Consider the following 23,970-nt stretch of genomic DNA (forward strand, 5'->3'; position numbering starts at 1 on the left):
ATTAACAAAAATACATGTAATTCATTTTTGTAATTCATTTCCGTTGTATGTTTGATTCCGTATATAACTGTAATTACTTCCTGAAATTATGTAATTTTATCGTGTAATTTTGTTTTAAAAATTATGTAATTTAATCACATTTACTCGCATTTGTAATTAATTCGGCGTAAATGTTATGCATTTTCTTTACACGGAATGTATAAAATTTTATCATAATATTAATTCGAAGAAATATTCCATAAGATGATTTTATATAATTTGTTGCGAGACGGAATTTATCGCATGTTTGAAAAGACGGATATCTTAATAATTAAATACGTTGCACACTCATGGGACCCACCATAACCTGGATTTTTCAAAAAAAAAAATGCATTTATGACGTGGCGCGTTGTACAATGAGTATTGTCTTTGAATTTATATAGATAAGATTCAACTTTATTCAACCAACATAAACAGGACCTAAATCTCATTAAAGAGACCTCTACCAACTCTTTTTAATGTGTTGTGACTCATCAACAAATTTAATTTTCTTTGACCACTAGTGGATCCTATTTTGTACTCTAATGTAGTTGGATGGAAACAACTATTTTATTGGGCCCAGAATTGAATTAGGGCATTATGTATCAAATGTGTTATGCTCTAGCAACTCTCTTATAGAACTATTTTATAGTATAGGACGCAAAAGGAGAGAAGTCTAAAAATAAAATTTAATTTAATTTATATTTTAATGTTAATTTAACAACTCGATATTTTATGATAAAAACTAACATATTTAAATATACAAGTTATTAATATGAAATTTTAGGCTATTAAAATAAAATAAAAAATTTACAAGTCTACTAACTTATTTTTGGGGGTTTTTGATTATTTGATTAAAAAATGAAGTTATAAGTTAATTATTTGGGCTTTTAGGTTATATGCTGTTATAAGACTTTCATGTAGAACAATTTGTGCTTATGCTTAGATCAGGCCAATTAGGTCTTGCCATTGGGCTTTGAAAGTAGGTCCATTGTGTTCGGATTGAAATTTTAAGTTAAGTCGCTAATTTGGAATTCTGGTTGAAAGATAGAGTGCATAATATCTCGAATTACCCTATTTGGATTTGCAGAACATTTAGGGTTGTCTAAGTGATTGTTGATGAAGTTATCGACGAACATTTAAGTTTTACTTAGAAGCTTATTTTTATTTTATTTATTTACTTTTAGAAAAGAAAATGAGTTATATTAGTTTTAGTTAAAGATGATTTTTTTATTAGGTTTCTAGTATCACTAAACTCACTTACTGAACGAATGACTTAATTGCTAAAGTGTAAAGCTATTTTTAGTGCCAATAATTTTGCTTTGTATCCAGGCCTAAAAACATGACGATTTTACATGAATCCACTTTTAATAGCTAGTTTGACTTTAACAAATTAAATAATTCCTTAGTGCTATAAACATCAATTTTTTTTTTACAAAAATATTATTCATCCTCTAAATACTCAATTTTTTTAATAACCTAACACATATAAATTCATATATTTAGCAATAAAATAATTTAGCCGACGTACTTGTTTGCTTCTCATCTAAAAAACACAAATTCTCATTGAAGACATGACATATCCGTCATGTCGCTCGCATGATTTTATACCACTTTACCTCACAACGCACTCCACTTTTTCTCTCTCTGCAACACTATTCATGTGGTCCCCTTTCTCCACTAACCCATTTTGTTACCATTTTATCTCACAAAATATCCGCCACAAATGGTAACCCGTCACAAGGGAGACCAATTGTTTAAAAAAAGCAGAAATGACAGCAAAGGGAGTTGGGGTTGGGTGCATAAAAAAGAGACAAAATGATGATCGTGAGGCCACTCCTTTTAAATTACTCCAGCTCCTCCTTCAATTCTACTTTCCGCAACGCCCTCTCGTCCCCACTCTCCCCTTCCTTTCTTTCTTTATTTCCTTCATTTCCATCCTCATCCTTTCTTCCTTACCATTTTATCTTCATACACAACCTTACAATAATAATAATAATAATAACCTCAACATCCCCACCCCTTTAAAAAAAAAAAACAAATAAAAATGGCTACAATTACAAGCACCAACCCAAAATGTAAGGCCTGTGACAAAACTGTTTACCTTGTTGATAAGCTTACCGCTGATAATAAGACCTACCATAAGGCTTGTTTTCGTTGTCATCATTGTAATGGTACTCTTAAGGTATTTTTTTTGTTTTTCGGTTTCAAGCGGTTTTATATGATGATTCATGTTCGCCGACACCGGATTGTTTTGGATAAAGCCTATGTTTTTTGTTGTTTTCATGCTATATTTGTTGTTCGCTTATAATGTTAGCAAATTCTGATTTGTGACACGTCACAAGCTTGTGATGTGTGATGTTTCACGACGACGGGCTAAAATAATGTTAAAAGAAGGGAGGTGTTTGGGAGATGTTACAAGTCAATTTTCGTCATAAGCAAGAATAGCTGCAGGACAGTCTTGCATTAAAAGTTTGTAGAACGGATTTATTAAGTAATTATCTTTTCTTTTAAATGGGTTATTATATTTGATTGATTTAGTGGATCCGTTTATTATTTTACACAGTTTGTGTAACGAGGCCTTACATAATTACATGAGGATGGATAATTATTTGATACACAAAATCATTCCATGGTCTTGATTTTGCTGCTACTCCCTCTGTCCCGTGCATTTATTGTCCTTTTCTATTTTAGAAATGCATTTAATGAACGAGTTGGTCATTCACGATCAATTTGGTCCACATGTTATTTAATAATTGGACCTCCTATTTTCTTGGTCTTTATGCCAAAACTAAAGGACAACAAAGAATTGAGACGGAGGGAGTATATGATAATGGTAATTAACTAATAATATTAACGTGTCAAATGCTCCCGCCTATGGTGGGATAAGAGGGTCGGATGTATGCAATGTTATGTGCGTTAAAAACATAACAATGATAGCTAGTGAACGGTATAGATTGGTGAGCAAGTCATGCTTACATGGTTTCTGGTTCTATGTTCTCCAGCTGACCAGCTTATATAGGAGGTATTTATGTCGAACAAAAATGATAAAACGTCATTTGGTGATACTCACTTCATAGAATACATTATTCGCTCATTCGTCTCTCATATGTATTTGATCTCCTGGTTCAATTGTGAAACGGAGAATAATAGGAATAATTATAATAGTTGGGCCTCAACCATCACCTTAAGGTTTTGGTTGAGGCCCAACTATTATAATTATTCCTATTAGAGAATCTGATCAAATTTGAGTAAGATTTTTGTTTTGCGAATTCCAAAAGATGGAACTAAGAATCGATTTCTATAATAAGAAGCCGTAATGGCAAATCTAACTATTGCATGAAGCTATCAAAGATGTTGGTGGTGTTAGAGCTTTCGTCTCTTAACCCATTGATAAGAGTTTGATTTCTAACTTTTGCAATGAGATTATACCAGCTATCGGTAGAGGATACTCTTCTCGGCACTAAAAGGAAACTAACTCTGAAACTTGTCTTCTGCAGCTTAGCAATTACAACTCTTTTGAAGGGGTCTTGTATTGCAGGCCACATTTTGACCAGCTCTTCAAGCAAACAGGCAGCTTAGACAAAAGCTTTGACGGTAATATATACTTCTTATAATAACTGTCCTAAAATACAGTCTGAGAAGCGATAATATAACACCATCTTGGGTTTAAATTTCTGTACAAAACTTGATTTCAGGTACACCCAAAACGAAGCCGGAAAGGACAGTTGACAGTCAGGTATGCACAAATAAAGTTGTATGCAGGTGTATGTATGTATATGTGAAGGGATTCTCGGGCTTAGTTTAATGCAATTTCTCATGTGAATTATGACTTGTTTTGCGCAGAAACTGCCTAGTAAAGCCTCGTCCATGTTTGGTGGAACCAGAGATAAATGTGTCGGATGTTCCAAGACTGTTTACCCAACTGAGAAGGTAATGTCTTTCACAATCTAATGCTCTGGTAGCTCAAAGAGTTTTATCATTTGAGAGGTCACAAGCTTGTGACCGTCACAAACAAGAGGGGATGCATTATATAACCCTCACATAAGCATGTTGGTCAAACGATGTCAACTTCGGACATTAATTTCTTACCCGAAAGTGCTAGTTTCAACCATTTTTTTTCATATGATGATGATGATGAAAATAGACTGTTTACCCAACTTCGGACATGGTACCGCCTCCAGTGCTGGACTGCCGGTAATTGTCTTTCATGTTTGGAGGACATTGGCATTGTCCATTTTAAACTTTCTTTGCAGGAAAAAAAAATACGGAGAAATTAATTGTTAAATTCAAATTTCGACCACAAAAGTCAAATGCGAGCATTTAAAATGGGATGGATGTAATACATGACGAAAACCAAGCAATTGCAGGATATATAGAAATGTCTGAATAAACACAGCTCATGTGCAAATAAAACAGATTTGGTTTGAACTGTGAAATCATAACATAGAATAAATACTGAAAGCATGTAGTGCTGTGTTTAAAGGTGTCGGTGAATGGAAGTGCATACCACAAGGCATGCTTCAAATGCAGTCAAGGAGGCTGCACAATTAGCCCGTCTAACTACATTGGGCACGAGGGACGTCTTTACTGCAAACATCACCATGCCCAACTCATCAAGGAAAAAGGAAATCTTAGCCAACTTGAAGGTGACCATGACAACTCATCCAAAGCAAAAGAAGTAGTCTCAGAGTTATAACAATCTCTTTTCTGTACTGTTTGTGCCTGAGTCGAAACTTTTTAGAGTGTGTTTCTCCTTCTTGTTGTATCGGCTTTTGCTCCAATAATAAGAGTAAAACCTTCTTGTTGTACTTTTAGGCTCTCAAATTAATTGTGGCTTTGTTGAGGTTATGTTCTAATGTTCTAGGGTGTAATCAAATGGTCAAATGCAGTAGATCAATATCAATCCATTCTCGGAACGAGTTACATGTAAATTGTTATTTGTTACCCCAACAGCAAAACTCTACATTCTTCTGTTAAGCTTTCAGACTTGGCAAAACGCTCAAGTCAATACTCGGAATCTACTTCTTTTCCATCGGAAGTTTTATTATATTCAAAAGTTTAAAGCCGTCTAAAAATGTTGCCTACATAGTTCGGATATCAGCAAAGACTGAAGTTCAATCTCTACCTTCAGACGCGAGCTAAACCAATCTGATTAGCATGCATCTTATACAAAAATCATACACACATTTTACAAAGATCAGACAAATACAAAGTAGTTTGATATTATTCAGGCATTTTGCTTTTGTCTTTTATATCTTATTTAACCCGTCTTAAATTTAAGACGAATATGTCCGTCTTAAACAAAAATACGTGTTTTCTTAGGATTCCAATATTGAAGTGGGTGCTATGATTTGTATGATGAGTAGTATGAGTGTCCTTAAATTCAAAATGTGAGACGATGTCAGTCTGTCACCAGCAAAGCTGTTGAAATGTTGAATACAATAAATAGAATGTGATGACAACTTTTGAAATCACTGACAAGTGACAACCCATAACGTTTTTATTTGAATATTCTCTGAGCAGTGAGCACTACATTTATAAATTTCTGACATTTTGGTCCATGTCTCCACGTTATGCTGTGCAAATAATACTACAGAATACTGGGTTGAGGACTCGGTCCCAAAATCACTGGTAAAACCTTGATTTCAATAGCCTTGCCGGCGTGTATCTCTGGCAAAAATAAAACAGTTGTGATGCGAACATGGTCGGAGTAGCCTAACTAGCTTTCAAATCCTTGGTAAATTAGTCGTGATTTGCTGTAGTGTTCGGAATTTAATACCGGCATGATGACCAGAACATGTACGCTAAACCAGGTCATAAATGTTACGAGGAAAAAGTGAGCGACAATGTCACCCATACAAATTTTTCAATCCTACTTTACAGAAACATTTCCATTTAACTTTACGCGGTCTCTGAAGACAATACTTTTCTCTCTATTTACGCCATTAACACTACCAGAGCACATAAGTTCAGCTAGGGGCTCCGTTTAGCATTCAAGTCACCTTATAAAGAACGAGGCTTTATTATTTAACTTATTACGGAGTAAAACATTATTGGAGCAAGTACAAGTACAAATACAAATTCTTGTATGAGGATCATTTTACAATGTGATCCATAATTGAAAATCAGAAACAACTAGTCTAGGCCGAATTGAACGGTCACAGTGGACCCGGTCGCAATGGACTAGGTCCGATCTAAATTACATGTTCATCATGCCTAAGGTACAAGCTGTAAACCTAATTGAACTGAACTATAACTTCTGTACATAAGCTGATCCAGAGATTGGATCAGGCATTATATTGTTGAGCGGCATCCAAGAGGTTGCCATTTTGGGCAATATGCTTAAGGTCGACAATAACATTGTTCCGGAGGAACCCAAACCCGAAAGTCCCATCGACATATTGCCAAATTCTTCCCTCCACATGTCGAGGATTAACAACGGTCCCTGCCAAATTTGGAAGTACTAGCTCATAGCTGGAGTTAATGTACATCAAACGTGACGGGGAGTGCTCATAAATATCTTCTTCCGATTCAGATAAAGGTCGAAGATGCGTGCGAGTGTTGTACAGATAGTCCTCTTCATGTGACAACGGAGAATTGATGAAAGTTGCATTTGAAGTCCAAAATACGGGAGCAAAACCAGAGAAGGGTTTCAAAGAATCCCCAATTCTCCGACATGAAACACCTCCAATGTCGTCATATGCCACGAGGAAAAAATCGAGGGTCATGTCATCGCATATACCCTGCAGTCACACGGAAAATGTCAACAAAGCAGCTCTTTTGGGCGATCTAGATGGCAATATTAGGCAAGACGTTCAACGGCGACATCAAAGAGAGTAAGAGACTAGTTGATATGTGGGTTTTGAACTTTTGATCAGCAGATGACAGAAACATCCAAGAATCCATGACATCGCTTAAACTTGAATCAAGGACAATGAGAACCAAGTAGTTCTCTGGCATCTGCAATCCCTAAAGGCCAGACAAGCGGTGAAAGAATGAAAGTGAATTAAGACACTCCGCAATCCCTCGATAGCTGTTTGGTCAAAGCTTGGTCAGAGTAAACTAGCTTGAATATCCCTTTTTACGAAATTGAACCACAGCACAGTAAAGTTGAGCAGCCATAAATCAAATAGAGATCTCATATTGGATCAGAAAGTTATGTACTCCTTTTCAAGGTTATACTCTCTTTACAAAAAAATAAAAACCACTTGTAATATTCTGGAAAATCAGTCTGGAATGGTGAATCACTGAATCCATAATATATCACACCAAATAACAAGCAACTCCAAAAGAAACATCAGAGCCTAGAACAAACATTGCTCTGCCTCCAATTTTATTTAATGTTCTCATTTCATTACCCCCGTGTTTTAGTCGAAGTGACAGTGATACGCTTATTTCACACTCCTTCCTCACCAAACCGAAACCAGACACCACCACCTCAACACCAACCACTACCACCACAAGCCCGTCATCGCCTATGAAACCAACCCAAAAGCCCACCACCTGACAAGTCCACCCTCCACCCTCCAGCCACCAACAGCACCACCAAAGAGCCCATCACCCCACAAAGCCACCACTCACTAGCCCTCAACCAGCTATGAACTCACCACCCACAAACTCACCACCAGCCATGAGCCCAACACCCACCAACCAACCACCATTCATTATCCCACCAGCCCACGAGGCAATTACCAACAATGAGCCCATCATCACCCACTAGTATATCTGCCAAATCAGAGATCTGAAATGGAGGAATAGATGTAGCCAGTGGCGTGGGTTGGACCGTCGGACAGTGACGTAAGTGGTGGAGAGATGAAGACAGTGGTTGTTGGTAGTCGGACATGGAGAGGGAGGATGCAAGGAGGACAGTGGTTGGTGGTTCGGCATCTTGGACAGAAAGCGTGGTTGGCACTTGGCAGTGATCACAAAAGGTGGTTGGTTGTGGTTGGAGATGTTGGTTGGTGGTGGCAAGGTGATTAACAAGGGCAGAAAAGGAAAGAGGATGCGCTGGGTTAGGTAATAAATTTTAATCGATGATGAGGACAATTTGTTAGAAGATCAAAAAGAAACTCTCTAAGAAAGGAAAGAAGGAGAAGAGGGATGAGAATTTGTGAAGAACAAATAGTCTTACTTGTGACGGTCTCTTCAAAGAGACCTCTCACAGCCCCTCCCCACTTGCCCCTTTGTCTCACGTCTCTTCAAAGTGACGGATTTTGTCCGTCACAAATGAGAATTTGTGACGAAAGAATTTGAAAAAAACCGAACGTGGGAAAGAAGTAGAAAATCGGAGGGAATACAACTGATTGATCGTTCAAAAGAAGTAACCATTTTGGCTATTTGGCATTACCATTTTGAGTGTACCGCCAAACCATGTTATTTGTAAGGCTCGGCCCCCATCCTCATTTCATAAGCGTGCACACAAAATCTGAAACTAACATGATTTGACTAGAAGCAATTCTGACATAATCTCATCCAAGTCCAACAACAACAACATCAGAGCCTTAATCCCAAAATGATTTGGGGTCGGCTGGCATGAATCATCCCTTAGTTTAAAAAAGCGCGCCCGCAGTGAGGCGCCAACCAGATCGCAGGATCGCATTAGACACTCTGAGGCGCATGGAGTGCAAAAGGCGCACCCAAGGCGCACAAGGCGCACCCAAGGCGCACACGAGGCACATTAGTGTGCAATTCCATTTTTTTTTTCAAATTTCTTTTCTTTTCTCCCCCTTATCCTTAATTTTCACTTTTAAAAACATGTTAGCCCTCTTTAAAACAAAAAAAGGGACTATTCTTGCACAAAATTTGATTAAAAAATATGGATGTTCATTTGAAAAATCAGTGCGCCTCGTGTGCAAAAGGCGTGCCACTGAGACAGAAGCAGCAATCGTGATTTGTGAGCCTCAATTCATTGTAGTACAACATGCACAAAAGTTGAGACTACGTGCAGAACTATGGGCATGACTTGATGAGTTCAAGGTACAGTATGGATGCCCAAATAATAATCGACATTAATAAAGCGGTCTTTAATCCATCACAGCACATGCTACTTTGGCTTTTATGTGTACAGCTCACAATAATAAAACAGGAATACATAGTCCTTCACCACATTTCTAAGGGCTAAAGAAAGTTAGGAAAAACAACATACTCATGCATGATTAGGACCTGATGCCAAAATAAGGTGCACAACCAAAACCATACCGAGAATGATATACGTAAACGTAAAGCTCTGGTCATGCTGCCAGTTGAAAATAATTTTAGGGGATGGAGACATCACACAAAAGATTCTAAAATTTAACAGCTGTTCTTAATGAATTAAAGACCTAGCAGCTGTTAAGGAGTGTAATAAATTAAAGTATAATTAAAAGAGTAAGGAGTACAAAAGTTCGGAATAATATCAGTTTTTCATAAAGGGAATACGGAATTTTACTGAAAATCAGATGATTAGATTTGAACAAATCAAAATCAGAGTATCACACAAACTAGTCCCAGTCTTGGCCTCTTCGGTTATGCACTATTATGGGAATGTGCATCAAGATGAGCTTGGGAACCAAACAGAAATAACCATAATTGCAATTATTATATTATTTACCAAAACACCTAACTGGATGTCATATACTCTTATATAGCCAAATAGGCGAGAACGCGAGAGTTGTGAACCAGGTCAAAAATGGATGTCCTTGTGAGAGTGTGATCGTAGAAAGTTTTGGGTTCTTCCTCAAGTGTATTGGTAAGGTAAATGTGATCACAGAAAACGTAAATATCGTATACAGAAATTAATATCCTTAATGACAGATCACTGGCATGTGGCATCTAATAATTGACATTATTTAATGAATCATTCAGGCAAAAGATAATTACCAGAAATCTTACCGGGGCAAGGGAAGTATCCCATAGGCAAGAAAGAGGGAAAGCATAAAATGGGTGAGTATTACAATGGAAAGCATATTTGACCTTTTAAGTAACCACACTCCCTAAATATCTACAAAATCCGGCTACCTGAAGTAGTAAAGTTCAAAACTTTAGTAGTATTTTACCATGTAAATTTAAACAACGTGATTATAAGTTCTTCACCAAAGCAGATAACCGACAATACTCAAGAACTCTAGCTAAATTTTGGCGAATCAACTAATCTTGACACGAACAAAAGCCACTGATGGAGTAACAACTCCATGTTGCAATCAACAAAAAGACAAGTTAGACAATTACATAGCACCAAACAATGCAATTACACACTAAACAATCATAATTCCCAAAAAAAAAAAAAAATCATAAAATTCACAACTAAACAAGTAATAGCAATGCAGGTATACCTTCCAAAGGCCCTGCAAAGGACGACAAGGCGTCGGCGACCAATGAACAATCTTAACAAGATGTTCAGGATCCCATTTCCTCCTCCCTTGTCTCTCCTTCTCCCTCCTCCTCTGTCTCCGCCACGCCCTCTCCCCACCCGCCCCTGGACTCGTCCTATTAGCAAAATACTGATACATTTCCGACGTCACTCGATCTGGTGGTGACCCCACCTCCACCCCCACCCCCACCCCCACCCCCACCAAATTCTCCAAGTCCACCCCATTATTCTCACTTAAATGCCCGAAACTCCCATTTCTCCCATACCCATTTCCATTTCCATTAATTATACTAATCGGCGAGCCCCCATTTCCATTTCCATTACCATTCCAAATCCCGGATTCCTCCAACACCAAATGTCGATTCCCCATGAAATTCACATTCACCCGAACCAACTCCGGATTCGAGCTTGAGCTCGAACCCGGACTTGATTCGGTGGAAGTCGGCTCGGTGGTGGGGTTGGTTTTAACGTAATTCAAGGGGTGCCCGTCAGCAGACAAGCTCAACCAAATAAACGGTGACTTAATAATGCTATAAGACCCGTCGGTCGCAGGAGAAACCCGCGATCCGGTCACACAAGAGACGCCCCACTCGAAAAACACGAGCGGGGCGTCTCCTATAATTCCGCTAGCGCTACCATTAACGTTAGCGGTAGCGGAGCCGCTTCGACGCCAAAAGCCGATGAGGCGATCGAGTTCGGAGAGGGTGGAGAAGAGGAGCTTAAAGGAGGTGACGTGTCCATCGCACCATTTTGTGATGTGGGTGTGTGGGCCCCATTTACGGTCGCAAAGGGCGTACCATATATGGCTGGCCACGTGGCACAAGGAGGCGTAGCGCTTGGAAGTGCATGCGAAGGCGGAGATGTCGGAAGGTGTGAGAAATGAGAGGATGCATAGTTGTACGTCTTCTGGGAAATCGGAAAATGTTATGTTTGGAATTGAATCAACCGACATTTTTGATTGTTTGATTTTGATTTTGAGTTGGGGTGATTTGATTTTTAGAAATTAGGGTTTGTGATTTGGGGATTTTTTTGTTTTTATTGGATTTGGATTTTGTAATTAAGAGGGAGAGAGATGCTGATGCTTTGGGAAGATTCTGCGGAATATGTTATGTGGATGGGTGGATGGGACATGGGTGGATGGTGGTGTTTACATAGTCACTAAAACTTGGGGGAGACGGTCTCTCACTTAGTTATTGAGAGACCAGTCTTTCATACCCTTTTATTTATATTTCGTACTTTTTCTATTGTTGATCGTGACATCGTAATTTTGTACCTATTTACATAATAAATGTACCCATTTTATCATTAATCATGATTTGTACCTATTTTATTACCTTTTGTACCACTTTTTCTTAAAATTGTATAATGGTCTCTCAATAAAGCTTATTAAGATACCGTCTCTCAGGAGATCTACTCTTACAGAGTAGGGTAAAAAAACAGAGGAAGGGTAACAAGGTCATTTTAGTGATGTGTACTAAGGTGAGCAAATTTAGGTCCGGACCGGAAAAATGGACCGGACCGGAGCATTTGGTCCGGACCAAACCCGAATCGAATTATTGTGGTCCGGTCCTCAGTCCTCATCTTTTGCAAGATTTGGTCTTCGGTCCGATCCGGTCCAAGACCGGTTTATTTAGGTCTGGATCGAATGGACCAAATTTCATGTTTTTAATAACGCAACATTAAGATATTATGAATTAAATTAATATTTTATCTTCAAAAGACATTATAAATTAGTATTGACAAAGATTTTCATAAAACGAGTCGTCTAATTATTTAAATGACTTTTATTTAGCGAAATTAAAATATAATTATCATATATGAAATAGTAAAAAAAAGTAATTTTAGGTTCATTTCGGTCCAAGACCGGATCGGACCAAATATTTCGGGTTTGGTCCGATCCAAGACCGAAAGTTTTAGGTCCGGTCTTCGATCCACTAAATTTTTATTTTCGGTCTTCGGTCCGGTCCGGTTTGGTCCGGTTCGGTCCGGTCTTGGACCGATTCTCAGCCCTAAATTATTGTGTACTGTTCATGCATATCAAAATTATCTCATTATCCTTTATCCTATTATTTTTTATTTTATTTTTGATAAGGTAAAGAAATTAGGTTAATCGAAATTAACCTATGACATCCTCGCGGATGAGAGCGGTAAAAGAAAGACAAAGACTCTCAAATTACCATAGTAGAACCAACATAGCCAGGGCAAAAATAAAATTCTCAAACGAAAGTTGGAACCTTTAAAAGCCCGATAAAAGAAGAAAAACAAAAATTAATCCAGAGACGTAAGAGAAAAATTAGATCTAGATCCAAACAAACCCAAAAGCAAGAGTAGAATACCTATAAAAATAGAGCTCCTCTCTCTAGAAAAAAAAAAAAAAAAAGCTCCTTCTTCTCTCTAAATTTTTAGAGAGAGAGTGAGAATGAAAAATAAAATTGAGATTTCTCTCTTTTTTTCTAGCCTTTTCCTTGAAAATGGTAAACACAAGTTTTTCTCTTTTCTAGCTATCTCTTCCTTTCTTCTCTTAGAGCAGATTTTTCAGTTAATTTTCCGGTTTTATTTTTTACCTTTTTTAAAATTTGATGGTTTGTACTCTCCATATTTAGCACCGGAGGGTTATTTACAATCATACATCTTTAGCTTCAAGGTTTAAAATAGGCCGGAATTTAAACAGAATACCTTATGAGGCTTAATCTCATGAATAGATTTCAGCAAAATTCTATATTAGAAATTGTCTTTGGTTTTTTGGTTGTTTTCTCCATTTTCATTTTTTGATTTGAAATGGAGATCTGAATCTTTAAAACTCATTTTTTTTTTTTTTTTTGCGGGAAAAACCCCCGAAGGGGTTATATCATATCATTAGAATCATGGAAAATAGCATCAACAATGTGTTGAGGGGCATCCTCAGACCAAAAACGCCTCCCCACCAACCACGGACTCGTAGTGGGAGTACTCGGTCGAGTACTTAGTTGGTACTCGGCCGAGTGTGTGTTACTCGGCCGAGTGCACTTGACCGAGTAAACCGGTTCAGCGAGTTAGACGGTTTAATTTATGTTTTGGCCAAGGTTTTTTTTTTAACAGTTGAGTCATTTCTAATTTCATTTTATCATTTATAAAACCATTTGTAAACCTAGAGAGAGGGAGAGGAAGAAGAATTGTCGAGCCTTTCATTTGATTGAAGATTTCTCACCGATTTCAACCTAATTCGATTTCCCTGTTTGTAAGTCGATTTTATTCCATTGTTTATACTGTTTTAAAGTCTTCATCTTCGAAAAGTTTTAAAAGAGAGTCCTATTTATTTGATGTCTAGTTTATGCATATAAAATCTCGTAGTCAAATTTTTTATGGTTTGTCCTAGGTGATTTATTTATGAACATGTCGCTGAAAAGTCCGCGAATCTGATTTGGTTGTGGAAAATGATTTGAAACCCTAATTTATATGTCGATTCAGTTATGGGGCTTTTTCATACATCATCTTTGTAGAGTCTAGATGACAATAGGATTTGGAATTACTGAAAAATAATGTTTTAAACTCGTTTTATGAATCAATACTTTTTATACGACGGTTTCTGTCAGTTTTTGGAAATCAGTCTCAAAACCCTTGATAAGTTTGGAATTTGAGAAAAACTGTAATACCCCGTATTTTTATATAATAAATTAATCGGATATTATTGAATTAAACGGATATTATTAAACGGATATTATTATATATTAATTATTATACATTTTATATTACTAATTAAGTCAGGTAAATTATTGAGTCGATAATTTCATTAAGTTATTTTAATTACCCGCGTTGTATCGATATAAGTTAATCGTGACGGGTTATCCTACATTCGACTTTTAATAAAATATCTTTATAAAAGTAAAATATCCTTATTATTATATATTATTATTATTCTAATATTATTATTAGATTATTATTATATACCATACCTACCTTCTTTTCTTCCTTTAACCGTTTTCCAGCACAAAAACACCCATACTCCTCCTTTTTGCTTTCTTTTTCTTTCTTTAAATAAAGTAGTGTCCCTTCCTTTTCACCTACACCAAACGCCAACTTCACGCAAAACGAGAGAGAGAGAGAGAGTGCCTGGGTTGTTGACGGTGCTGCAGGGAGGAACTAGAGGCTATTGTCGACGGTCGTAGGTGGCTTTAGGTGGCTGTGCTGGTGGCGGAATGGTAAGAGTTCAACCCCCTCTGTTTTTCATTGTTTATGTCGGGTTTTTGGGGGTGGTTGCGTGTCTGATAGAGACGTTTAAGGTGGTGGTTGATTGGGTGAGGGAATTGGGTGTTAAGTGAGGAGTGTAAGGGTGGTGGTTAGGGTGGTTTTAAGTGGTAGTGGTGGCAGTTAAAGGCGGCATCGACATGGGAGGGTAGCAGCGGTTTTAGATGGTTTCAGGCGGGTTTTTGGAGGGGTAGGTTCTGGGTGGCACCACCGTCGACTAGGGGGAGGTCGACAAGGTGGTGCCGTGGTGTCTGCGTGCGTGGGTGAGTGACGAGTTGAATGGTGGTGGTATGGGTAGTGAATAGTGATTGCTGCGGTGGTTGTAAGGAGAGAAAAGAGGGTGTTTGGTGAGGCAAGTCGGTGAACCAGGCCTGGTGACGGCTCTGGTTCGAACCGCCGGCGGCTGTCGACCAGGTGGGTCCTGGTTGCTGGTGGTGGGGACAAAGTGGGTGTCACGCCTGGTGGTTGTCACGGCCCTGTGGTGGCCGGAGGTGGTGCGTGAGCGAGAGTGAATGCGTGAGTGTGTTTAGCCGGGTTTAATTCGTTTCTTTATTATTTAAATCATCGCATGCTTAATTAATTAATTTCGAGTCATTTAATAATTTAAGACGAGTTGTGAATTGTTCAATATTTGATTCGGGTTTTTCTTAATCAAATGATTCGTTTAATCTTTTAATTATCATATTGGTTATTTAATTTAATTCCCGAGCCTTTTAAATAAATTATTCCCGAGTCGATTAAATAATTTAATTAATTTAATCCCCGAGTCATTTAAATAATTTATTTAATTAATTCCCGAGTGTATTAAAATAATTAAAACGGGTTTGAGTCGGGATTGTTGAATTGTTCAAATGGTTGATTCGGGTACTTAATCGTATAATTCGTTTAAATCTCCAATTATCGTTGTGATCTAAGTTCCGAGTTATTTAAAATAAAATAATAATTAATCATAATTAATTATTCTCGAGTCGGGTTTGTTAAAAGAGAAAAGTTACTATATCGGAAAATTCCATAAAGGAATTATACTTTAATAATCGTCTATTTTGGGAAGTTGGGTCAAATACTAATCGGGTTATTTTAGCTATCAATTGGGCATAAGTTGGTGTCGGGATTGTATTTCGGGAAACTTCTATTTTGGGAGATTGCTATATTTAGTAGTTAGTAATTATAAATATTATAATTGTTTTAGGTGACGAATTCGTGAAGGATCGATAATCAAATTCCTTGCTTTATTTATGGACCGCTTAATCGCTTAATTGGATTTGTTGGCACTTTGAGGTAGGGAAATACACTTGTCCTATTATCGTTATTGATCGAATTGTGTTGACTTGTTTCATTGCGGTTGAATTACGTTATCATTTATATTCTAAGGTGATTGATTGATTTGATCGTGTTGAGTATGATATCACAACATCGGTAATCGGCATGACCTTATGATTTATCAGTTCAGTGATTTATATACATATTGCATTGCATTAATTACTGTTGAGCATTTCATATGCATTGGAGTTGGAGGATGATGTGGTGATGACGATATTGAGATACGATGTGATGTTGTGATAAGGCCCAGCGGGTTCTCGCAGACTTGACCGGTGTCCTCACCGTATGTGAGTCGCGATCGACTTCTGGTCGATATTTATAGTCTACCGGGGATCGGTATGGTCAAGCGTTTCGTGGTTATGAGATGTGTGTGATGAGTTGAGATGGAGATGGAGGTGGCGGAGTATCATGCATATCATATTTTATTGTTTTATTGTTTTCCCTACTCAACCTCGCGGTTGACCCCCGTGTATTCGTGAACACCGTGATGAACCGTTTTATGGGGAGCAGACTTGACAGTTTAAGAGATAAGACAGAGCTTGATGGGCGTGAGACACTGGATCAGACGACTTAGTAGCTAGATCATCATCTAGAAGACTTTCACTTTTAATTATGTCAGTTCTTGTAATTTGAGTTGAAAAGAGTAATTGTAATAATTAAGTTAAAATTTTATATAAATTGCCTTGGAGTTTAATTTGTTATTCACTACCTCGAAAACCGAGATGGTAACAAATTCGTTTTATGAGGGAATGTCTTGACGAGGACTTCTTTTATAAACCGGGGTGTTACAAAGTGGTATCGAGCGAACGATCCTCAGGCCTAAACCAATGAGCCCAATGAACATAGGAAGAGTCTAAATAAAATGAACACCGGGATAGAACTGTTAGGAGCACACTACGGTAAGGTATGAGTTAGGGGCCCCCTCACACCGAACCTGTGGTCCTCTCAGTTGAACCGGAAACCATGAGTGTATACGAGAGAAAGGGTAGAATAGTGCCTGAGGTTGAACATGAAAATTCATTTATCATTGCCTAAGTATTGAGTGATTGATACATTGATTATTGCATAATCGAGTTGATGTATACTTTGAGACCTATATATTCTAACCATTATGCAGGACAACGCTACGGTAAGTATTTGGTATGAATGATGTGCTGATAGTACTATTAGGTTAAGTAATATGTGGTTATGTGATCCCAAAGCCATGCTGGTATAGTATTGTGTTAATAATAAGAAACACGATAGAATTTCATATCTTTAGTCATCGCAATCGTGATTTAGATATAATGAGTAGATCGAGATGCGAAGGGATTCTATGGGATATATGCTTACGTAAGTACAGTGGGAGATTTAAATTAGGATGGGTTAGTATCAATAGTATAGTTGTAAGAGTTTGGAACATAGAAAAAGAATGACATGGTGATAAAACACGTTTTGGTTTTCATAATTCCAACTCCACCGATCATAAAATTCATATATATATTTTCAAATTGATAAACCACGAAAAATTCATGATGTCTCTATATTAAACAATAAGTTTTGCAAACTGACCCAAATTTCAGACCAATTGCTGTCACATGTTTGTTTGGACCAACTAAGTTGTAAAATTCTTTAAAAATGGAATTCTTGTGCTTTAAACCTAACTCTATTTCCTTATGATTTGAACTCACCGTGTTTTATAAAAGTAATATGAAACAAGTTTTAATCGAACGGTTATTTGTTCGTGGTCTTTGGAAATTACAACATTTAAAATGCGCGTCTATGTTGAATTTTCATACGATTGTTCGATTAAATTAAGAACCCCAGTAATGTGAAAATTATAATGTCCTTATACGACAATAGTAGCATGCATGTCAGTAGTTATGTATCTTAACAAGAAATAAAATTAAAGTTTAGTAGATAACATTGTTGGCATGATAGTATGAGTAAAATTGAATGACTTAAATTGATTCTTAATCAAGAGTGAAATACTTTATTCAAGTCCAGTTGTTGCATATTTATATACATTGGCATATTGTAAAATCTCTGGTGTGTTCCACATATTCGCATAGTGGTCGGGTATATAGAAACATGAAACTACATTGTCATATCTTGGTAAAGTTGAGGGTGTTAAAAGTTAATTTAATAGTTCCAAAATAATCGCATGAATAATTATAATAATGTTGTCTAAATGTTCCCACGTGTAGGATGTCATCTGAGTTTTAACGACTTTCATGTGAGTTGTGTGCCTAAAGTTATATTTATTACCTTCAACGCATTAAATTATTTCCATTAAACCTACACCTATGACATGATAATAAACCGTGTCGTATTTCTTTATTGAATATGTTCATTATTATATTGCCATAAAATTCTAAAGTGATTTTTGCCATTGTAGCACGACATTTGACATATCTATATTCTCGAGTCGTTACTATCAATTATATTTTAATAAAGATTGTTTATGATAATTATATTGGCAATTATAATGGGATAACCCTTTTTAGGATTCACAGGATATGCATTGTTTTAAATAATAGTCGTTATAGTTACGTTTAATTGAGCCGTGAATATAATTGAGTAAAGAAGTGCAACTAAAATCCTGATGTTGAAGTAATAGTCGTTCATTAATAAAGATAGGACTGAATTGAATAAGATGAACCGGTAAATTACAATATGTGAGTCGACACCTAAGCTGGTTTTGTTAAAGGAATTAAATTAAGTTTATCTGATTTTGAGTTCGTAGTAAGTTTTAGGACCCTAATTCTTTTCTCATGATGATTGATTTCCTATATTCTAAAGTATGAAATTACAATGATTGGTCAAATGAATAATTACTAATGATTTTTACTAGTAACGGTAATTTTTTTTTAGTTGTTAGTAGTAGTTTGAGAACTGTAGTTATAATAATAAAGGTTACGAGGACGTAACCATGTTTTTAGTTGGGGAGGATTGTAAAATCTTGATGCTTAATTTGCACTTGTTTGTAAGTTATAGTTGACCGAGTTACGTTTGCGGTCCAGTGCGACCATGATTATTGAGTTACTTGAGTTTGAGATCGGAATTTAGATGGAAGATGACGGAGTTCTCATATGATTATATAGTGTTATACATTTGTGATCACAGGTAGTTATTAGTCGTAGTTAATTGGATTAAGAAAACGATGAGTTAAACTTCGGGACGAAGTTTATTTTTAGGAGGGCAGAATGTAACATTCCGTATTTATTATGTTTAATTGAAGTGTCAAAAATGTGTGTTAACTGTGTTAGAATTTCGTGACGTCCAAAAGTACAATATACAATACCTTTCTGTTGTTGGGTATGGGAGCGAACTTCGGGACGAAGTTCATTTTAAGGGGGGAAGACTGTAATACCCCGTATTTTTATATAATAAATTAATCGGATATTATTGAATTAAACGGATATTATTAAACGGATATTATTATATATTAATTATTATACATTTTATATTACTAATTAAGTCAGGTAAATTATTGAGTCGATAATTTCATTAAGTTATTTTAATTACCCGCGTTGTATCGATATAAGTTAATCGTGACGGGTTATCCTACATTCGACTTTTAATAAAATATCTTTATAAAAGTAAAATATCCTTATTATTATATATTATTATTATTCTAATATTATTATTAGATTATTATTATATACCATACCTACCTTCTTTTCTTCCTTTAACCGTTTTCCAGCACAAAAACACCCATACTCCTCCTTTTTGCTTTCTTTTTCTTTCTTTAAATAAAGTAGTGTCCCTTCCTTTTCACCTACACCAAACGCCAACTTCACGCAAAACGAGAGAGAGAGAGAGAGTGCCTGGGTTGTTGACGGTGCTGCAGGGAGGAACTAGAGGCTATTGTCGACGGTCGTAGGTGGCTTTAGGTGGCTGTGCTGGTGGCGGAATGGTAAGAGTTCAACCCCCTCTGTTTTTCATTGTTTATGTCGGGTTTTTGGGGGTGGTTGCGTGTCTGATAGAGACGTTTAAGGTGGTGGTTGATTGGGTGAGGGAATTGGGTGTTAAGTGAGGAGTGTAAGGGTGGTGGTTAGGGTGGTTTTAAGTGGTAGTGGTGGCAGTTAAAGGCGGCATCGACATGGGAGGGTAGCAGCGGTTTTAGATGGTTTCAGGCGGGTTTTTGGAGGGGTAGGTTCTGGGTGGCACCACCGTCGACTAGGGGGAGGTCGACAAGGTGGTGCCGTGGTGTCTGCGTGCGTGGGTGAGTGACGAGTTGAATGGTGGTGGTATGGGTAGTGAATAGTGATTGCTGCGGTGGTTGTAAGGAGAGAAAAGAGGGTGTTTGGTGAGGCAAGTCGGTGAACCAGGCCTGGTGACGGCTCTGGTTCGAACCGCCGGCGGCTGTCGACCAGGTGGGTCCTGGTTGCTGGTGGTGGGGACAAAGTGGGTGTCACGCCTGGTGGTTGTCACGGCCCTGTGGTGGCCGGAGGTGGTGCGTGAGCGAGAGTGAATGCGTGAGTGTGTTTAGCCGGGTTTAATTCGTTTCTTTATTATTTAAATCATCGCATGCTTAATTAATTAATTTCGAGTCATTTAATAATTTAAGACGAGTTGTGAATTGTTCAATATTTGATTCGGGTTTTTCTTAATCAAATGATTCGTTTAATCTTTTAATTATCATATTGGTTATTTAATTTAATTCCCGAGCCTTTTAAATAAATTATTCCCGAGTCGATTAAATAATTTAATTAATTTAATCCCCGAGTCATTTAAATAATTTATTTAATTAATTCCCGAGTGTATTAAAATAATTAAAACGGGTTTGAGTCGGGATTGTTGAATTGTTCAAATGGTTGATTCGGGTACTTAATCGTATAATTCGTTTAAATCTCCAATTATCGTTGTGATCTAAGTTCCGAGTTATTTAAAATAAAATAATAATTAATCATAATTAATTATTCTGAGTCGGGTTTGTTAAAAGAGAAAAGTTACTATATCGGGAAAATTCCATAAAGGAATTATACTTTAATAACTGTCTATTTTGGGAAGTTGGGTCAAATACTAATCGGGTTATTTTAGCTATCAATTGGGCATAAGTTGGTGTCGGGATTGTATTTCGGGAAACTTCTATTTTGGGAGATTGCTATATTTAGTAGTTAGTAATTATAAATATTATAATTGTTTTAGGTGACGAATTCGTGAAGGATCGATAATCAAATTCCTTGCTTTATTTATGGACTGCTTAACTGCTTAATTGGATTGCTGGCACTTTGAGGTAGGGAAATACACTTGTCCTATTATCGTTATTGATCGAATTGTGTTGACTTGTTTCATTGCGGTTGAATTACGTTATCATTTATATTCGGAAGGTGATTGATTGATTTGATCGTGTTGAGTATGATATCACAACATCGGAAATCGGCATGACCTTATGATTTATCATTCGATGATTTATATACATATTGCATTGCATTAATTATCATGAGCATTTCATATGCATTGGAGTTGGAGGATGATGTGGTGATGACGATATTGAGATACGATGTGATGTTGTGATAAGGCCCAAAGCGGGTTCTGCAGACTTGACCGGTGTCCTCACCGTTGAGTCGCGGCAGATCGACTTCTACGATATTTATAGTCTACCGGGGATCGGTATGGCTGGGCGTTTCGGGTTATGAGATGTGTGTGATGAGTTGAGATGGAGATGGAGGTGGCGGAGTATCATGCATATCATATTTTATTGTTTTATTGTTTTCCCTACTCAACCTCGCGGTTGACCCCGTATTCGTGAACACCGTGATGAACCGTTTTATGGGGAGCAGACTTGACAGGTTTAAGAGATAAGACAGGAGCTTGATGGGCGTGAGACACTGGATCAGACGACTTAGTAGCTAGATCATCATCTAGAAGACTTTCACTTTTAATTATGTCAGTTCTTGTAATTTGAGTTGAAAAGAGTAATTGTAATAATTAAGTTAAAATTTTATATAAATTGCCTTGGAGTTTAATTTGTTATTCACTACCTCGGGAAACCGAGATGGTAACAGTCCGTTTTATGAGGGAATGTCTTGACGAGGACTTCTTTTATAAACCGGGGTGTTACAAAAACACGTTTAGATATAATTTGTAGCTAAGACTCATGGGGTTCCAATTCAATTGGCCTTGCATCAATTCGAATTTTCTGGAATTAGTTATGTATTTTATACCGAGTCTGCCATGTGCTGGAAAATCAGGAAAAGTCGTGTTTGTTCTTTAAGTTGATATTCCTATTAAGTTATGATGAGTCTAGGTTATGTGCATGATTAATTGATTGAGTAGGTGGTAATTATACATAATTATGTTATGTAGGTGATGGATATGTGAAGGATCATAATTGATTGCTTGTGTGTGCTTGGATTGCGAAAAGGTAGGGTTTCTCCTACTCAGTACTGTTAATTAATTGAGATTGCATATGTTTTATAATTGTTGTTATCTTCTGATCATCGGAGGTTGGGTGTTGTGGTGACGGTATTGGTGTGGTTATGCTGTGACGGTTGTGGTGTTGTGACAGCTGTGATGCTGTGTGTGTGATTGTGGTGGAGTCACTTGCGGGAGTGGCTTCACACCCTAGTTCGCCCTCCGTGGAACCCGTCACGGAGGGGATGTGCACATTAAGGGACAGGGATTGTTAGTCGCTCGTTGATGAGCCGGACTAGGTGGGGATGGGTCATGCGTCACCCACTCGGCGGCGAGAATTACCTGTTGCGATGGGTAATGGCGGGCTACACACTTCGGTGTGTAGTCGGTTCTTCGTGTGAGATCGGGAGACCGGGGATGGAGGATGATCAGCTGGTTGTATTGTTTGTTGTCTTATATTGATTGAACGGTACTGAACCCGTTGTTGTTGTTTTGTAAAACCTACGGTGATCCATTCGGGGATGGTGAGCAGATTATGACAGGTAATGCAGATGTGTAGCTTTGGGACAGTCATGGGGAGTCATCACTTCGAGTCTAGCTTCCATTTACATGAGTTTAGTCATCTTTGATTTCAGTTGTATTGAGTTTCTTACACTTTTATTTTGAGTTGGGCTGAGATTATGTAATCGTTAAACTCTTCATACTTTAATAAAGTTGTTTGGATTGTTGCTTTTGATATACTAACCTCGGGCAACCGAGATGGTAACAACCTCCCATGCTAGGGTAGTCCTTGGTAAGGCACCTTGGTATGAGGGGGTGTTACACAATTCGACTCCCGTCTAACAAAAGAGAAAACAACCGAACTAAAACTATTACATAAGTGGAAAATATCATCATAGATGCGGAAAATGTCCGCTCTTCCCTTCTTCTTGTCCCGGAGGTCGTTGACAACTGATAAACAGTCACTCTCCACAATAATCCTCGTATGTCCCATGCTCCTAGCCTCCTTCATGCCAAGCACTATAGCCTCCGCTTCCGCCCTCTTCACCTCTCGAGCCCCGTGCTCCTGGACCACCACTACCCACACCAGCTCACCACCAGAACTTCTAGCCACCGCTCCCAACCCCGTCCCCACACCTTCGACCACCCCTGCATCCGTATTAATCTTCACCACCCCTCCTCGGGCCCCAGCCATCCTCCACCATCAGCACACCGTTCCTCCCTTTTGACCAAACCCACCCCTGTCCTCCTACCCCTCGCTAGGGATGTCAACGGGTCGGGTTCGGATCGGATGGAACCTCACCCGAATCCATTTAGTCCACCCGACCCACCCATCACCCGATTACCTCTCCACCCGAACCCGACCCATCCGTCACCCGCGGGTGAATCGGGTGGATCGGATGATTAACGGATGAGAAATATATTTAAAAAAACTGCCACTTCACCTCCACAAACTAATAAAATGCATAAAGTTCAATCAAACCAATCCATTTCACCTCTATTAAAATGTCATTACAAATACATATTCTTAAAATGAATTGTTTTTTATAAATACACTAGGAAACCGTTACTACCACCAACACCGACGATATGAATTACTCCCCGTAGCCGTCACTTACTACAAGTGTATCACCGACGACATAACTAGTACAACATCGTCGGCGACATCACCAATACACTATCGCCGGCGACCGTACTATACCAGTCTACCATCC

General features: G+C 37.8%; 2 protein-coding genes and 1 long non-coding RNA gene across 3 annotated transcripts; 2 read left to right on the top strand and 1 right to left on the bottom strand.

Annotated features, from left to right (window-relative positions):
• The first annotated feature begins 1,848 nt into the window (after nucleotides 1-1,848).
• LOC141586656 (LIM domain-containing protein WLIM1-like) lies at nucleotides 1,849-4,952 on the top strand. Its single transcript, XM_074407953.1, has 5 exons — nucleotides 1,849-2,203; nucleotides 3,519-3,615; nucleotides 3,717-3,757; nucleotides 3,865-3,951; nucleotides 4,505-4,952. The coding sequence occupies exons 1-5, from the start codon at nucleotides 2,066-2,068 to the stop codon at nucleotides 4,715-4,717; spliced, it is 576 nt and encodes a 191-aa protein (XP_074264054.1). The 5' UTR covers nucleotides 1,849-2,065; the 3' UTR covers nucleotides 4,718-4,952.
• A 1,077-nt stretch (nucleotides 4,953-6,029) lies between these two features.
• LOC141586657 (F-box protein At3g12350-like) lies at nucleotides 6,030-11,454 on the bottom strand. The gene is made up of 2 exons (XM_074407954.1): nucleotides 10,332-11,454; nucleotides 6,030-6,764 (listed from the first exon to the last, which is right to left on the bottom strand). Exons 1-2 carry the CDS (start codon nucleotides 11,319-11,321, stop codon nucleotides 6,309-6,311), a joined length of 1,446 nt encoding a protein of 481 aa, XP_074264055.1. The 5' UTR covers nucleotides 11,322-11,454; the 3' UTR covers nucleotides 6,030-6,308.
• An 8,133-nt stretch (nucleotides 11,455-19,587) lies between these two features.
• On the top strand, nucleotides 19,588-22,858 carry LOC141658689 (uncharacterized). The gene is made up of 4 exons (XR_012549351.1): nucleotides 19,588-19,811; nucleotides 21,047-21,134; nucleotides 21,682-22,265; nucleotides 22,788-22,858. It is a non-coding gene; the product is annotated as an uncharacterized LOC141658689 (long non-coding RNA).
• Nucleotides 22,859-23,970: the final 1,112 nt, after the last annotated feature.

This window comes from Silene latifolia, chromosome 6, assembly GCF_048544455.1.
Source record: "Silene latifolia isolate original U9 population chromosome 6, ASM4854445v1, whole genome shotgun sequence".
In the NCBI taxonomy this organism is placed as follows: domain Eukaryota; kingdom Viridiplantae; phylum Streptophyta; class Magnoliopsida; order Caryophyllales; family Caryophyllaceae; genus Silene; species Silene latifolia.

Bases quoted from the DNA above. Each gene is read 5' to 3' on its own strand.
- LOC141586656 (XM_074407953.1), top strand. From the start codon at position 2,066: ATGGCTACAATTACAAGCACCAACCCAAAATGTAAGGCCTGTGACAAA. The intron at 2,204-3,518 runs GTATTTTTTTTG...TGTCTTCTGCAG, and splicing joins ATTGTAATGGTACTCTTAAG to CTTAGCAATTACAACTCTTT. The intron at 3,616-3,716 runs GTAATATATACT...ACTTGATTTCAG, and splicing joins CTTAGACAAAAGCTTTGACG to GTACACCCAAAACGAAGCCG.
- LOC141586657 (XM_074407954.1), bottom strand. From the start codon at position 11,321: ATGTCGGTTGATTCAATTCCAAACATAACATTTTCCGATTTCCCAGAA. The intron at 6,765-10,331 runs GTATACCTGCAT...GTGTGACTGCAG, and splicing joins CTTTGCAGGGCCTTTGGAAG to GGTATATGCGATGACATGAC.